This window comes from Euprymna scolopes, chromosome 16 (genome assembly GCF_053919585.1).
Source record: "Euprymna scolopes isolate OS-2025 chromosome 16, ASM5391958v1, whole genome shotgun sequence".
Lineage (NCBI taxonomy): Eukaryota > Metazoa > Mollusca > Cephalopoda > Sepiida > Sepiolidae > Euprymna > Euprymna scolopes.
Window position 1 is genome coordinate 53,555,895 of NC_136497.1, and position 18,007 is coordinate 53,573,901.

Sequence of the window (18,007 nt, forward strand, 5' to 3'; positions counted from 1 at the left end):
ATTATTTCCATTCTATGGATGTCCAGTGTGAATGCAAACCTCACAATATTATTGTGCTACTTTTGTTCAAATTGAAACATACTTATTCAAGTATTTGGTTTAATGTAGTTTCAGACTATATCGGGTCATGGAAAGGATCTATCTTCAAAACCCTTGTGGAATTTTAGGAGATATTTACATTCTACAGATTTCTGATGTGCATGCAAAACATACAATATTATTGTACCATCTTTGGACAGAACAGATACTACACTTTGATTTGAAGCCTAAAAAACTATATTTTAGTTAGAGTTTCATGTTCAACAGAATAGCAGTATCAGATGAAATTTTCAAAATTACTTTCTTTGCATTGAATCTTTAGTGAGATCAGATGATCCCATCTAATAAAAAGGGGGTGAAAGGTGATAATGTACATACAGACGTAAAGTTGCCTCAGTGTATTATTATATACTTTAACTGTGTAAAGTGCGTTAAGTAAGAACATAGTTGAATATAACATACCTTTTGATGAATGACTATTTTTTTGTTTATTTTCAGGTTTCTTTTTGTTCTTTGAACTTTTCACAGAACTGACAGACTCTGAAAATAATAGAAATTATCATTGAAAACAAAAGAACAGTTTCTCAGTCTCCTGCAGACGCATCATCAAGATTGTGGGAAGTAATTAATAAGAAGCATGAAATATGTTTATACTAAAATACTAATGGTGTGAAAAGTAATGAAATACTTTCAGCTTTTTGCATCATAAAAGAAAATTCTAACAGAATCAACAATTTCATTTAATATGATATACTTTTCTTCCAATTCGAATAGTGTAAGGTTGTCTTGCAGTTTTAGTCACAAAGGAGATGAAAAATAGGAAATAACTTCAACTTGCTTTTTCTTTGTAACAACATGGCCTTGACGTCATTCATTTGATCTCGAATGTGTTCCACGTCTCTCACATGATCATCCTCTTTCTTCTTTTTATAGTCGTTTTTCTTCACCGATGACGTCATTTCGCATGCATTTGTGTCCATGCTATGTTACAATAGCAAGTGTGATGGCTCAGTTAATAAAGCACCGGGCATCAATTACAGGAATTCCGGTTTCAAATATTGCTACATTTAGCCACACTAGCAGGTAAAAATTTTTTTTAATCCAGACATATTTTTAGTTTGAGTAAAAACTTAACTGAAAAGGAATAAATAGGAATGAGTCTAAAGCACACACACACACACACACAAAAAGGAAAAACAAACACAAAACACAAAATCAATGAATATAATCTCTACAATTATATAAAAGTCACTTTGTGTGTGTGTTCTTTCCTCATAGGTTCTGAAATGGCTGAGCCTTTTTTTTGCTAATTTCACACAAAGATAATTTATATTCTTGGTAGTGTTCTTAGGCATATTTTGTACAGAAATTCATCCTATAAATATTGAAAATCAAAAAAATTCGATCTTAAAAATAGTCTTTCTTCTCTTATAGATAAAAAAAGAATTTTTATGTTAAACCGGCCACGGTTACACCGGTGTAACGTAAAATATTCCCCTGCCAAAATTATTTTTTATCTATAAGAAAAGAAAGAAAGATTGTCAAGCCTAAATATCAGCTTATGTGATATTGTAAACAAACACAGACAAAATTTGTTGAACAACATTATCATTATTATTTTTTTTTTTGTTTGCGGATTAGTCTACAGGGAAAAATTATTCTATAATAATACATACGCAATCTGCAAGAATTAAAATATCATTTTTAAGTGTATTGTACGACTGGGCAATGTCAGGCATCCAGCTAGTATTTAATAGAGGAAAATGATCAATAATAATCATTATGAGAAAATAAACAAATAGGGAGGAAACGTGGAAAAAAGGAAATATTAAGGGAAAAGAAAGAAAGCAAGGAAACGTGGGAAAGGAAAGAAAGGAAAAATGAAGGGAAACAGAAAGCAAGGACAATGGCAAGGGAAGATAAAGTGAAGATAATTTTAAAAACATGATGAGAAAAATAATGGAGAAATATACCAAGAAAAAAAAAGAAAACATTGTTAATAATGATAAGTTCAGACAGATTATTCAGCTCACCTTTCCTTTCTATTTTTTTGGATGTTTTTTCAGGTGCAGCAGTGGATTCCATTGGAGGAACACCCAATTTAGCTGACAGTTCAGCTTGGAATCCCGACAAAGCTTGCGGCTTCTATTAAAAGAGATAAAAAAGAAAACTTAAAAGAATTAGCACATAAACTTTTATTGTTGGTTTTCATTTAAAAATAAAAAAAAACAACATCAAATAATTGATTCTCGTGAACATGATGGCAATTATTGTTGTTTCAGAACTTTTAAAAATGAAGATCGATAATTTGTATCATTCGGACTACTGTTCTCATCTTGGATGTTATTCTCACAACGTTTCAGCTGACATAACCCTGGTCTGTGAATTATGATTTAATCATCTGTAATGTTTACTGCAATCTTTTCATGGTGCGTAGAAAACTAAGCTACAATAGTTTAGTAGCTGATCAGAGTTCAACAATCCTTATTTTTAATTAAAAAAAAAATGGAATAACATTTTTGGGTACAAATACAAAATGGTCATTCAAGTATTTAATGGAGATTCCAAAGTTTCATAGACAAATCACGGACTTTGCCAAGACATCCAGATGATAAATCGTGAAGAAAAATATTTGGAAAACCCGACTTTTTCAGAAATTTACTTTTACAGATTTCTGATTTGTATCCATTTTCGGATAAAGAACTAACCTTCTTTTATTTTGGCAAATTTGTTTCCTGCTATTTGTTTGCATTTTTCTTTTAATATTTTTTAAATATGCATTGTTGCAATATTCTTGGCACAATGTTAGCATATAATCAAAAAGATTTGCATGATTATATTTACAGCCAGCGGTGATAAAAACGGACCAATCAGGTACGAGAATCACTGTATAAAATATACTGAATCTTTTTGAATTTTTCAGTCATAGGTTTTTCTTTTCACACAAGAAGGAAACTATAATCTGCTGATTGTAACTGGATTAATACTACCACCTTTTTACTGTGAATTCCTTATAATTTCAAGCTTCTGATTGGATTGATACTGCCAATTTTTGCTTATCGACCTTGTTAAGTGTTGAGACATTATGTTGAATAAAGATGGCGGTCAAGAATCAGTGCAGCCCCGATACTGAATGTAAAGTAATTGCCAGTAACAAAGATGGCGGTCAAGAATCAGTGCAGTCCCGATACTGAGTGTAAAGTAATTGCCAGTAACAAAGATGGCAGTCAAGAATCAGTGCAGTCCCGATACTGAGTGTAAAGTAATTGCCAGTAACAAAGATGGCGGTCAAGAATCAGTGCAGTCCCGATACTGAGTGTAAAGTAAGTGCCAGTAACAAAGATGGCGGTCAAGAATCAGTGCAGTCCCGATACTGAGTGTAAAGTAATTGCCAGTAACAAAGATGGCGGTCAAGAATCAGTGCAGTCCCGATACTGAGTGTAAAGTAAGTGCCAGTAACAAAGATGGCGGTCAAGAATCAGTGCAGTCCCGATATTGAGGTTCGTGACATAGCCAACGGTGAACTGATTGAATCCAAAATTCGACAATTTTGATAGTAACTTTGGAAGATTTTTATTGGTTGATTACCACAACCGGTAGTTATAAAAATGATTGTTGAAATAATTGGTGTCATATCCCCATTAGGAGTCAAAAACATTTAACAGACCTTCATCCTCCATTTGCAGTTTCCCACACAAGAAAAAAGACAATAAAAATAAACATTGTAATTCTATCACTAGCCCCAAGTCAAGGTTGCAATAGACTCCCACCACTCAAAAAGCATCCAATCTCAATTTGCGCTCAAGTCGCAAAAAAGAATAAAAATAAAATAAAACAATAAATAAATAAAATAAAATCATTACCCTCTTCTTTGCAAAATAAAAAAAAAATTTATAAATTTAAAAAAAAAACAAAAAAAACAAACAAAAAAACTTTACTTTGATTAGCGTCCAAGGAGTTACATATGTCAATCAAAGCTAATCGACTGATGACCTAGTCATACAAAGTTTTATTCATGTTGGTTCCACAGAACTACTTTCACCAATGATGTTAGCAACCTTCATGTGATCTCACCTGTAAATCCCTAATCTTAGAAAAAAAACTGAAGAAACCAACAACAACAATAGAATACCATGCTGATTACATTTAGTAAATGATATCTATAAATGTGCATCTATAAAGTATTAAATATAATGCAATCTATAGCACCAGCATGTAAATAGAACTACCCCTTGGCTGATAGTAAGAAAAGGTGGAGTTGCTTGATTGGCGTAACAGAGATTATCGCTGACTCAGACATTGGTTACATCATTATCGAATCCAATTAGCCAGATAAAAAATAACAACTGTTATTCAATTTTATCATATAAACTTATCTTGTCAGATTTTTAAAGTCAGACCTCAAAAGTATTTAAGCTGACAAATCAAACTGTTTCTGACTAGCTAAGTTTTATTTTTTATTGTTGTACCATGTTATCAGCAGTATAACAGTTTGCTACAATTTATTTAAAAAAATAAATTGTCTGACTGAAACAACTAATAATACTATACACTTAAATAATCACATAAAAATAAAAATTAGCAAGAAAGGTTACATATTTTAAATCGAAGTTGTCTCCCTTAAAACTAAAGTTTTATTTCTTTTTCTGTATAAGTTTAAAAATGTACAAATAAAACTTAACTAATCCAATTGCTGAATCCAGTAATTTTGGAAAAAGTCTTTATGCTTCAAATTCCTTATATATCTTATATTCTAAATATTTATTAATGGTTCATGTTATGGTGCCCAACCTTACAGATAATGGACTCTTCCACTCACTATAAACTAGACTAAATAAACTAAGCTAGACTTTGGAATTCCTTTCTTGCTGCCTGCTTCCCTGAGTGTACTGATACGCAGAAGTTTAAATGTAACGCAAACCAACATTTTTACAAATGAGTCATCACTTATTAAAGCCACTCGAGGATAAAGGTTAATGAGTGTACAGTGGTCAAGGGGAACATGTCGGTTTTCGTTAGTATTGGAAATTTGGTAAATTGGATTACTTAAGGAGATGGCTAATTAAGAACTTGTTTATGTTGGACTTGAAGACAACCATATTGTAGTCAGTCAGAAAGCAGGAAAATGCAACAAAGTTCCACAGGCGTACAGTTCTAAGAAAGAAGCTTTGTTTATGGAATCTATGTTTAGGTTTAAGGCAGGGATAAAGAGTGGAAGAAATTATTGATAGTAGTTTCAGCTGGACAAGTGTTTTTCGTGAAAGTTTGACAAAGGGGGACCATAGACTGGAGCTCAGAAAATAACGATAAAGCAGAGACAAACTCGCAATATCTCTTCTGTGAGATAGAGGTTGCAGGGAAAAGAAAAGAGCATCTAGCACTAAGCTAGAAAGCCTATTTTGAACTCTGTCAACGCAGGATAAGCTGTTTCTAGCAGCTCCTGCCCAGATGTGGTAACAGTACTCCATTCTTGGATATACTTGACTCTTATACAGGTAAAGAATTGCATCAGCATGGTCCTAAATAGCAGCCCCTTACGTCCAAGTCGTGATATGCCTTATTAGGGGTGAACGAGGGTAAAAAAACCCCCAAAAAATCCAAAGAACATGCCTCTTGGCAGTTATGCTAAAGTCGTGCACTTGTGGCAGTTGGATACTCACACACACTTCATCTGTTGCATTTGTGTTTTTCCGTTCAATATATTTTGTTTCTACCATTTACCGAGTTGTCTCTTTCTTCCAGACCCGTATGGGCCCATAACAATTTGGCAGTTTTGTCTTACAGCATATCAAACTTAAAAAAAGGTTAAGAATCAAGCAAGATAAGTAAGATAAATAATGATGAGGATTAAAAAGATGTTCAAACCTCTGGTGTGTTTCCTTTCTCATCACTTTCTGCATCACTTTCTTCAGTCTTTGAGGCTTCATCTTCACTCTTTTCCGAATAATAATTGTCATCTTCATTTTCGGACTGTTTACTGCCAAATAAATCTTCATCACTTTCTTCGTCGTTGTTGTACTAAAAATAAAGAGAATTAAAAATTGAAAATGCAGACAAAAATAACAGCAGGATTAACAATTTTTGTATGAAAAGACTCGATAATTTATGATGCAATTTTATAATCTTAATGAGAGATGCATGTCTAATGATTACGTTTAGGTTGTTAAACTGGGAATATAAAATTTTCTAGGATTAATACAGGAATTTTTTTTTTGACATTCAGGAAAGGAAGAGAGAAAGAAGAGGGAAAGATAGAGGAAAAGAGTGTAAGACAGGGGAATAGATAGAAAGAGGCAGAGAGAAGAAAAGAAGAGAGAGGAAAAAAGGGGAAATATATAGAGAGAAAAGGATAGAAGACAGAGGGGGAAGAATTAAAGGAGGGAGAGAGGGAGGAGGAAAAGAGAAAGAGAGGGAGGAGGAAAAGAGAGAGGGCAGAAAAAGAGAGAGAAAAGTTGAAAGAGAGAAAGGGAGAGAGAGAGAGTGGAAGAAAGATATTTAATAATATATATATATAACAAATAATGAAAATTATAGAAAGAAATATAATAAAGTTTATTATTTTAATAATAATAGTTTAGGATAAAAGATGAACTAAGATAAAAAAAAATAAACACACCAAAAAACAAAAAAAAACCCCAGTCTTTTCATGAAATTATTTAATTTACATAAAATAAAAATCAGATTCTAAAAATGTAAACAATTGTTGATCGATTCAAAATGAACAAAAAAAAAAATTTTTTTTCAACTTAAATATTTTGAATGTAATATCAAATAATGAGAAACTATTTTAATGGCTTATGATTTGATTTTTTAAAACTAATTGTTAAAATGTAGATGTTTTTTGTGAACATTATATTCAAAATACATAAAGTTTCAAAATAAAACATTTCTTTTCATTTGTATCACAAAATTTAATAAAAAAAGCCAAAAAAACCCTCTGATTTCACTATGTTTTTAGATTTTAGACTTTGCTAATCATCTGGAAATTTCTAAGGTTTTATCAAGTAAATTTCTGGCAATTCTCAACGAAACTGGTTTAACGAAATTTGGTTGGTTGGTGGATTTTATGGCATGTCAACCAATGTTGGGTCATTTTTTATTGAAACTATACATATTTTGTGTACGATTGATTTGTAAATTTGTTTTGTAAGTGTATATTTTGTAAAGAAATAATCTGCAAATAATAGATCTAATTTAACTCGTAGATAGGAGTCATTGAAGTAACGATTACTAATGGGTAACTCCACACTCCCAAAAGTCCCCAAATTGAAGTCTCACCATCAGATACATTTAAGGTCATATCTAGGACTAGGATATCACAAATCTAAAAACTTGACTGTAATCATGCAATGTACACCTTCTGATCTAGCTGTTTTGTGTCGTTCCCAGAATGGTTGAGGAAGAGAATCTTGAGTGGTTGACAGAGTTGGGAAATAAAACAGGCAAAAAAAAACCCTGTAGAAAAGGCTGATGATTGTTTCGTTTTACAACATAATTAACCCTTTTGGGGTTATTTAATGCTGACTCCAATATTTCTGGAAAAATGGCTTTATGCTGGAAGTTGTTTATACCTTAAAATATTTTTTTGTGGTGTTTAATTTGGTAGTTTTGCAGAGGAAAATTGTTGGTTTTGATTTTGCAGAACATGATTGAGTTTTGCAAAGGGAAATAAAAAAGAAAAACAACAACATTAATGTTCGGTGAATTTTTGGTCAGGAAACAGATATCTTCGGACAGCCTGATCTGGTAGCACCAGGGTGGAAAGGGCTGAGAAAGATTGGTGGCAAGGTGGGATAAAGGCGAATATTTTACCTAACGTTGTTTGAGGCAGGCAAGTGTTATGCTTGAGGATAAATTCTATTTAACCCTGACAGATACTATCACTCTGGATCAGAGTGAACTTGAGTAACATCACACTTCTCAAAACTCTGATACTCAGAAGCTTCAACATGAAATGACCAACTCTTGATAGCAACATTTTGATATTTGGACCAACATCTGTTTGGACTCTTAAAATTAGATTTGTGATACCAATTTGAAAGTTTGACATGCGCAATGTTTCAAGTTAGGATCTAAATCACTTTTAACTGATAATTTAATTCAGTTCTGAAAACTAAAATTTGACGACCTACCTTAGATTGCTGAGTGGTTTTGCTAGTTTTTTGATTTAAGAAATCATCATCATCCGAAGAAAAATCCTCATCTGTATACTATGAATAAGAACATAAAAACATCAGTATAAAACTTTAAAGAAGTCAAACGATGTTATAAAAAAAACAACAAAAAAAAAAAAACCCAGAAAAACATAATGCTATAAAGACAAAAAAATAACAACAAAACAAACCAAATATGGTTAGTAATTTAAAGCCAGGATCTGTGCTTCTGGGTTTTTAACTGTGCAGTTTTCTGTTTTTATTCAGGATTGGTATTTCACACTGGCTTGCTAATTTTGTTCCAAATGAGTGGAAATCATTTTTATTGGCTGTTTAACACCCTTAGATGAAACCGTGTTCAGCCATCCTCGTAAATGATCTAATTATACCAAATTATTACACAAGTATCCCAATGACTACAATACACACGCACACAAATTAACCCTTATCTTCGAATGGCTTCCAGGTCTTGATATGTGGTGACCCCTTTGTTAAAAAAAAAATTTTTTTTGAGAACAATGAAAAGGTAATATAGTAATTATCCTTTTATTAAAATGTATCAAGCTGGGTGTGCTGTTAGAGTCAATGGCTTTTTGAAACAAATGCTAGAGAGAACCTTAAAAAACAAAGAAAAAAAGTTCTTTATATGTCTTTCCTGGATTCTGGTGTGCCATGCATCCTGGGTGAAGTGAGCCAGCTTCCTCCAAAGGAAGAAGTTTCTAGGAAATAATAAATTCACAAACAATCTTTATGCATATATCATTCAGGGGAGATGTTTTCAAATAAGTTAATTTTTGCAGGAAGGTGTTGCCATCCTCCCATATACAGCACCTGGTACATACTACCTAGGCTCAACATTGCTTAAGTTTAGTGATCTCATAAAAACTTGTATGTTAACATGATTATGCAGCATATATTCTTTAGAAGTGGAACTACTTGGAAATTATCATTTGGCTGAATGGTGAGCAAGGAATTTTCCAGTGATGGTAGAGAATTAAGTTTTGCAAAAGGGAATAGAAAAACAAAATACATCAATGTCAGGTGCATTTTATCTCAGGAAGCCAACATCTTCAGACAGCCTGATTTGGTAGCACCAGAGATATGTGTAACTTTATGTTTATATATTTTTTCTATGAATAAGACTCACACCTAAACTAATTAACAGATTAATTATGGATTTTGAAACACAGCTGCTAGACATGCAGACTAACTTAATTTGATAAAATGGCAACAAAAGTGGAGTGGAAATCCTTTATAAAAATTCAGATGCTTCCTATCTTTATGAAATTTTAACAATATATATTAAGGCATCATTTAAGAAATAGTCAACAAATGTCACTTTTTTGGGAGCATTTTAAAGCGGCTTTTAAGGGGGTATAATATGAGCACAACCTCCAATTTGAAAATTCAAATATTTTAGATTTGCATTGAATTTGATCCATATCCATTAGACAAGATTCATTGAATTTTAATTTCTTCTTAAGAACCCTTAAGCTCAAGCTCTAAATTTGAGACATTTTATAGAATAAAAATCTATTACATGATTTGGTACTTGTACAGTTTAATCAAGACATTCAAAAATGAAAATATCGAAAAAAAGATTATATTGTATGTATTCGTCTTGGACTGAAGATCTCAAAAAAAAAATCATTTAATTTGATTGAGTAGTTTTTTTTTTACAGCGGAAAAACACGTTTCTATGAGAGCGCGCTGAAGTCAGCCATTATGGAAATTTTTAACATGCCACGGGGAGATAACTCCATGTAAAACGCTAACACTCCCTCCCATTTCTATTACTAGCTTTTCTTCCTAAAAATCGAACCTTTTGCTCGATATCATAACAAATTGTTTTTTCGCTGTAAAAAAAAAAAAAAACCAAAAAAATTTTTTTCGGAGAACTTCATTCCATAACGGATATGTACAATACAACCTTTTTTTTTTTTTTCTCGATATTTTCATTTTTTTAATGTCTTGATTAAACTGTACAAGTACCCATTATTTTGATCCAAATTGGAATAAGAATTCTAGACATAAGGTTAAGTAGCATTATATGTTGATCTTAATTTTTCATAATAAGACATAAAAGTGGTGCAAAACTGTTCTATTCAAAGAATTTACCCGTCCTAGGATGGGTATTTATTCTTTTAGTTCAATATAAATTTCACTTTTATAAAAGATTTTATTGTGTAGAACTTCCATTTTAATCCTTCATACAAATAAAGGAGGCTTTACCAATTTCATAAACTTATTTACTTCTTACAAATTAATCATTTTATTAATTGACAATAACAGAAAAGACAATTCTAAATCATGTGATGACAATGACTTATACAACAGCGAGTTATTGCATTATGCAAACGCACATGATGCAATACCATATAAAAAAAAATTAAGATTATTTTAATATCATAGTCTTAATAGTGAACCTGTTAATGTTTTTCATAAAATGAAATTTTGAATATGCTATCTTTTACTTACTTCAGATTGGTTTTGGTCAAGTTTTCCCTTCTCTGGTTCAGAATCATCACTAAGGCTTCCATGGTCAGTTTCACCTTCATCTTCTTCTGCAAATAGATATAGAATTTAATTGATAGAATAATGCACGTCTTGTATGTTAAGGTGTCTCCCTTTTTATTAAGATAATTAGAATTCTATTCTTTGTGTTAAGTTCTTAGAGTGATCTCCCTTGCTTGTTTTTGTGGACTAGTCTGAAAAAAAAAAAAAAAAAAAAAAATGGAGGTTTTGATAAATGGCCGTGTGTCTAAGGAGGTCGTTTTGTAAAATCACCATTTTTATTGGGGGTCAGAAACATCTTAGGTAATTACCAGTTCCATGTTACATGAAAAGAACAAAACAAAGACTAAGAGACATACATCCACACAAGAGGTATTTAATATGTGTTTAGGAATAGAGGATTACAGTAATAGAATGTTGTTCCTGAATATTAAGAGTTCTTGTAGAAGGGAGTCTTTAGTTGAAATATAGAAGAATTCCGATGCTGATAGTTTTAGTGCTGTATATCGCATGAGTCTGAAATATCATATCAAAACTTCTCTGCATAATTATATGAATTATATTTTCTTAATTAACAATTATTAAAGAGAGTGTTCATTTTTTTTTATTATTACAAGGCACAGTGCCACTTTGATGTAGGGACTACTATCAGGGACATGAGTTGCAAGGATACTATGTAGGGAGTTGAGCAGCAAGATGTCTGTTCACATTACACTTGAACTTACGCATGTCAGTACTGTTGGGGAAGCAGGAAACCAGAAGGGAATTCCAAAGTCTAGCAGTTCTAGGGAAGGAACTATTAGAGTAGAAGGCTTCCTTACATCTAGGGATCTCTACTGTGTAGGGGCAGGACTTTGCTGCTTGTTGGTGGTATTTTCGTTGAGAGGCTACAAGGGCTAATAATTCGTCGAAGCATCCACCATTAAAATACTTGTAAAACAGGCAGAGGGATGCAACATTTCGTCAATGGGACAGAGGTTGAAGCTTAGATGACAGTTCAGGACCTATCAGGTTGGGGACTCTCTTTTGAACCCTGTCCAAGAGTGAGAGACTAATAGCAGATGCACCAGCCCAAATGTGACAACAATACTCCATACATGGGCGAATGGTGGCCTTGTAGAAGTACAGGATACTTTCAGGCATAAGTAACTTTCTAGCACAGTAGAGAGAGCTCACCTTCTTTGCAGCAGCCTTGGCAATGTTTTCGATGTATCTGTTCTAACTCATGTTCCCTGTGAACATTAAGCTGAGGAGTTTGAAAGAAGTACTTTCGGGTAATGTATTTTTAGCAGAAGCTTTCTTGTAATTATTGAAGGAAACAATTAGTTTTGCCAGTATTGAATGTGACCATCCATTTTTGTCCCCATTCCACTACAGATTCGATGTCTTCATCTAGTGTTTCTGCCATTGCCTTAGATATGTGTTTATTCCTTTTCCTCTTGTGACTGTTATAGAGCATGGTGTAATCAGCAAATATATCTATCTCAGAGACAATTTTATCAGGGAAGCCATTTATGAATATTAGGAATAATAAAGCTTTTTATATTCTTAGAAAGATATTTTTTGCTGTGCATGTGTGTGTTCATTAAGTTATGATAGATTTTAGTCATCTTTTTAGTGCCAATAGGCCCCCGATACGGCACTGTTGCATACATGCTGTCAGTTTTGGATTCAAGTATAGAAGAGAGGGAAAAGAGAGTGAAATGTCGCCTAAGATATGACATATGATTGGGCAAGTCAGAAGGTAAACTGCATGTCTGCACCAATCAGCTTTAACTATTTAATTATTAAGTGTGCAAAACATCTCCACTGGAGTCGCCACATGTTTATGATTAGAGTTATGTGAGAGTTAAACACTTCAGATACTCTAGATGGTTAGGCTGCTAGGTTTTATTTCATGACTAGAAGATGTACTCGGTATTGCCCGGTATTAAATGTAATGTTAAATTCCTTTAAGAAAAAATGAAGTAGAAAAATGGAAAGAATGTGAGTATTATGTTTTTTCTAAATAGTTCATTTCTTGTAAGTCAAAAAAAAAAAAAAATACTTGAGCTGAGATCGAAACCAAAACCTAAACACAGGGAGTCGAATACGATAACTATCAGGCCGGCTTGAGACAGTGTTTAACCTACTTATTTTTAACAATGTGAATGATTCACGCATGCGCATTCATGAAACAGTTGACAAATAGATACAAATCCAATGACCTCCATGTACCAATTTTTCAATTTTGACCTCCTAGCAGTCTTTTTTTCTGGATGAAAATCGATTAAAACGTTTTCCACTTATCCGAATACCCTATATACCAAATTTTGACTCTGTAAATCAAAAATTTGTTGAGTATATAGGCTGAGAATTGTTCTCACACACACATACATTCTCACTTTTGTAGATATACAGATGTTTTGAGAATATATAATCTGGTTGAGTTCATCCATTTCTCTTTTTTTTTATGTGGCACATCAGAATTGCTTTCTCTTAAACTAATTGCTTCGGCAGATCTTGAGACAATACAGTAATTTACCCTAGTGTTTCACTCAGAGACCAAATGGCTTCATACCTTTCCCCAAATATATTATTAAGCAAGTAAATAGGGACATTCAAAGCAAGAACTTGTTTTCTATCACTACTACTATTACAAAGACCTTTTCTTTGTGCGTCTTAACATCAAGATAAATTTTGATAAAGAGTTTCTTTCCAAAAACTTCCTATCTATGAAGCAAAGGGATTGCAGGTTACAACATGGCCATCTTCAAATGTAATATCAAGAAATACTTCCATGAATGATCCTTATAAATCATTAAATTTTGTTAATCCCTTTCATCATTTTCAATCCTCTCATAATATTCATCATCATTCAACTATTAATTTATCAATCTCTTTTATCCTAATACTTGAGTAGTTTTAAGTCTTAATAAGCCACAGCTCATTAATAAAAAAAACATTACCATAATTTCAATTGTAAAAGATATATATGGTAACCATATATATCTTTTTTACAGCTCTTTTTAAATGAGGATTGTTAATTTAGATTATTTGAACTACTATTCTCATCTCGGTTGCTATTTTCACTACGTTTCATTTGATGTAACCTCCAACTTTTTTTAGGTGCATCTTTTCAGAATGGAGTTTGTGGTTAAATAAACAACTGTTAACTATTCTGCACTTTTTTTTTTTTTTAACAAAGATTAAATTCAACACACTACTGTCAAAACTCCAGACTCCAAAATTTGACACACCGCTGTCAAAGCATGCTACTCCAAAAATTCCTCAGTCTCTGAAAATCAGGTTTTTTTATTCAAACCGGCAGCATCTCATTTTCATGAGATGATGAGAAATTTTGTTACTTCATGAGATTGTCAGCATATAAATAGAAGCAGTAACCATTTAGTAGCTGTTGTTTTTTCTTTATTTTTTTTAGTCTGCTACCGAACTCTAAATGCTGCACAAATCAGGTTTGTACCAATTTTAAAGGTATTTAATCATATAGAAATTTTGCAAGTTCAAAAAAGTAAGTAGAGCTTACATCAGCAAAAAGTGTGAATATAAAACTAAGGTTAGAATAGTAATTCAAATAAAACTAACCATTGTATTCAAATTGTCTGACCATCCCTATCAGTTGATTCTGTATTGTACAGATGGAATATGATTTCCCATCTAACAGTATGTAAACAAGGTTTAGCAAGATTAGACGAAGAAAAAGTGTTTCTAAAAGTTATTTAAAATTAATTAAAAGATTCACAAGAATTGCATAAAGAAACATTAATATCTACTTTGAAAATAAAAAGAGAATGTGTCATTCACCTGAAAAGATTTCCAATAACCCAACATTGTCGTCCTGCATGAAATTGGAACTTCCTATTAAATATGGAAGTGGACGCTGAAGATATGGATCCTAAATAATGGAGAAAAAAAAGATTACAATCTACGAATAATAAAAAGAAATTCTATTAAATATGATTTTGTGTTACTTATGATTTAAAAGTAGACAATACAAGATAATAATATGCAAGTAAAACATTTGAATTGTTACACACTTTTATACTTTTAAATTATAAATATTTTAATTTAAAATTGTTTTTACTACTACCTGTTTATGCAATGAGATAAATGCTCAAAGTTGAAAGAGCAAACATTTTTAACCAACATATACTGTAAACTTGTTAGAATTTCTATGTCAGACCTAGATAACAACAGATCTAACATATTGATATTTGATTCTGACTATCCATACTATAATCCAATGTAATGTCATTTACAGATCCAATGTAATGTCATTTACGAATCTCTGTTGTTTGCTATTGAAAAGTAACTTCAACTTATATCTAACCTGGAATTTCCTTTGGTAAGACAGAGATCAAGATCTACACCGGTAACTTCCATTTATTACACATTTTGTTCAAGTAGGCTAAAATTAGGTTAGTATGAGAGATTCATTTTGTCAACACTTTGTTAAGCAAACAATAACTTGTTTTTTTTTTTTAAATTCATTTTTAAATTTTCTTTGCTTGCATTTTGAAAATCAGTTTTACATTCTTTCAATTAAAAGTAACAGCTTTGAACATTATTTTACAAACATGCCTCAAATTATATTTCAATCATTTTATTTTTATTAAGTTTGTTTAGTTGAAAATAGGAGGTGATGTCCAAAGTTTGAATCCAGTTTGTTCCACAGAAGCATTTTCACTTAGGATATGAAATCAATGATGATGATGATGATGATGAAGAAGAATAATAAACTGTACTCTTGCAACATATATCTTCTAATATTGTTAAAGATAAAATGTAGAATATTCTAAGAATAAATAGAATGGATTCATAATGGTAAACGAATGAATTTACAAAGACACATTTTGGGTCTATTTGATAAAATACGAGGTGCTTTAAATAAGTTTCCAGACTTGTTTTGTTTGTAAAGGCATTTAAAATTGTTGTAGACTCTTGAAAATTCAGTATTTTCTTGCTATACATCTTATGAGATGACTGCCCAATTTTTATGATTTCAGGTTCAACTGAACAGCTTCAGCAGGAATTGGAATGCACTCCACTAAAGTCTGATTGTCAAAATGCTGGTGAATTTCAAAAATGCAATCTGGACATAAGAACACTTTCGAATTTAATAAAATTGTGTTTTAAACTTGAAAAAAAAAAAAAAAAAAAAAAAAGAGGCAACAGAAACGTATGAAATACTTCAGACTGCTTTTGGACCATCTTGCATGAATTGAGCATCAGTTTTTGAGTGGCATAAGAGATTCAAGGAAATATTTAGATTTAATCTCTTTATTGCAATTCTGTGAGATTTTTTTAAAAGTTGAAATGAGATTATTAAGATGAGAGGCTTAATAACAAATAAAAAATATTGCGACTTACTTTTGCTTCAAAAAGTGGGCCGACTCCATAACTATTCTCTTCATCTTCTGAATCAGAGTTACCAACATTTGTATCTAATTTTTCAAATGCATGGTCTATCACATCGAGGCCAAAATTGACTGCTTGCACAACCATCGTTAATAGCTCAGCTTCTTTTTGTTCTTTTGAAATTTCCTAAACATAGAGAAAAGAAAAATAAGATAAAAATGAGGCTAAAATATATAAAAGAGAAAAGACAAAATAAATATATTTGGCATTTATGCTCATTTAAAATAACCTCAGTTCTTGGAATGATAATTTGCAGACATATGCAAATCTCTAATCCTTAAATCCTGATGTGACTCCTCTTCACCAACATCATAATTCACACCAAGAAATCTCAGCTCCAAAGATATGACCAACAAGTCTTTTTCTGATGATTCCTGCCGATAATTTTTGCACCCCGCTGTTAATGCTTCATACAATAGTGATTCTCATCTTTAAAATACATCCAACTATTTGCCCAGCCATCAGATGCATCAAAGGTTGCCCAAGTCTCATCAATACAAAAGAACATAACATAGTATCCATTTTAAAATATTTCCTTGCCCGTTTCATTCTGAAACTTTTGTGTCTTAATATAATAGGGCCATTTTCAGTGGAACTTTATGTAATGCCGAAAGGAAAACTGACTGAACTTCTCAACACCAACACTGTAATTTACGCTAACAAATCTCAGTTCCGATTTTTTTTCTCTCAGCTGTCAAACATTCAACTCTGTTTTCCCTAATTTGTCCTTCTTAAAGCAGCTATTCCCCTTATATGCAAATTAATGCTATATATATATAAAAAAATCCAGCTACAAAAACCCAAACTCTTTAGTTTTTTTTCTTTTTGCGATATCTGCATCTGAAATACCATACAGGTGCGCTGCTGTTTTTAGTTTTGTCTCTTACAGGATCCCATTTTTTTCTGCTTCGATTTATTTGGCATCTCTGAATAAAATCGAACAATTTTCTGTGCCTTTCACTGAATTGAAATTGTCCATATATAAATGCAAAAAAACTAACATTTTGCCAGTTTTTTTAAATAATCTTAAAAAAATAACAGACGTCAGTCTCAGTGAAACTCCTAGCAGAGGTAAGTTAAACAAATTTCTCAATAAGTCACTGACAGAATATGGAAATAAATGGGAAAATTGTTTTCCGAAAGTGACATAAAAAAAAAAGAAAGTATATAGTGAAATGAGAAGAGGAGTCAAGTTATTTTCTTTCTTTCACAGCATGAAGATTAGACACAAGGGCAGGAAAATGAAATTTGAAAAAAAAGGCTCTAGGGAAAGAAAACTCTGGTCAAACAAAATTGTCTGGACAGCCCTGTAAGCGTGTCTCAAACAATTAGCAATAAACTAACTCCTTTTCAATGGGAGAGAAGGTAAAGCCTAAGAGGGTGGATTTTAGATTGACAGAGAGCAAGGCCACCACAGCAGAGAAGTTCAAGACTCTGTCCATTTAATTTTGGTACAAAATAGCCACCCAGGAAGATGGCCAAATCTTGTGTTCCGTTTGTGGTATAGAGTAGATGTATTTTGTAGATCTCCTTGTCTCTTTCATATAAAGGACGAGTGACAAACAGACTAATAAATACATACAACAACTGTTGTTTGTGTAGCAGTATTGCTTCCAACAAAGCTTTCATCGGACAGTTTTCAGTCATGGGTTTGGAATGGAAGCACCATTACCATTAGTTCAGAGTGCCCCAGCAGTATATCATAATACTACCAAACTTTGTTGGATTATAGTCATGCTATGTGGGCTGTTACAAAACTAAAGCCTCCTGATTTCTTTTTTTAAATTAAAAACTTGAAGAGCTATGAAAATGGGAGTGGTACCATTAACACAATCAACCTTTTGTGCTCCAAAATTTATTTTTCTCCATAGTCACCACTATTC

At 32.2% G+C, this 18,007-nt stretch overlaps 1 protein-coding gene across 2 annotated transcripts in view; it reads right to left on the bottom strand.

Annotated features, from left to right (window-relative positions):
- Window positions 1–18,007, bottom strand: part of LOC145295963 (uncharacterized) — a 372,355-nt gene that overhangs the window by 310,379 nt on the left and 43,969 nt on the right. For both annotated transcript variants that reach the window (XM_080141871.1, XM_080141870.1), the window contains exons 6-12: window positions 16,077–16,250; window positions 14,511–14,601; window positions 10,671–10,756; window positions 8,172–8,249; window positions 5,905–6,057; window positions 2,073–2,184; window positions 502–579 (exon numbers count right to left, since the gene is read on the bottom strand). In XM_080141871.1, coding sequence (XP_079997997.1) covers window positions 502–579; window positions 2,073–2,184; window positions 5,905–6,057; window positions 8,172–8,249; window positions 10,671–10,756; window positions 14,511–14,601; window positions 16,077–16,250 — 772 coding nt within the window. The remainder of the gene's footprint in view (window positions 1–501; window positions 580–2,072; window positions 2,185–5,904; window positions 6,058–8,171; window positions 8,250–10,670; window positions 10,757–14,510; window positions 14,602–16,076; window positions 16,251–18,007) is intronic.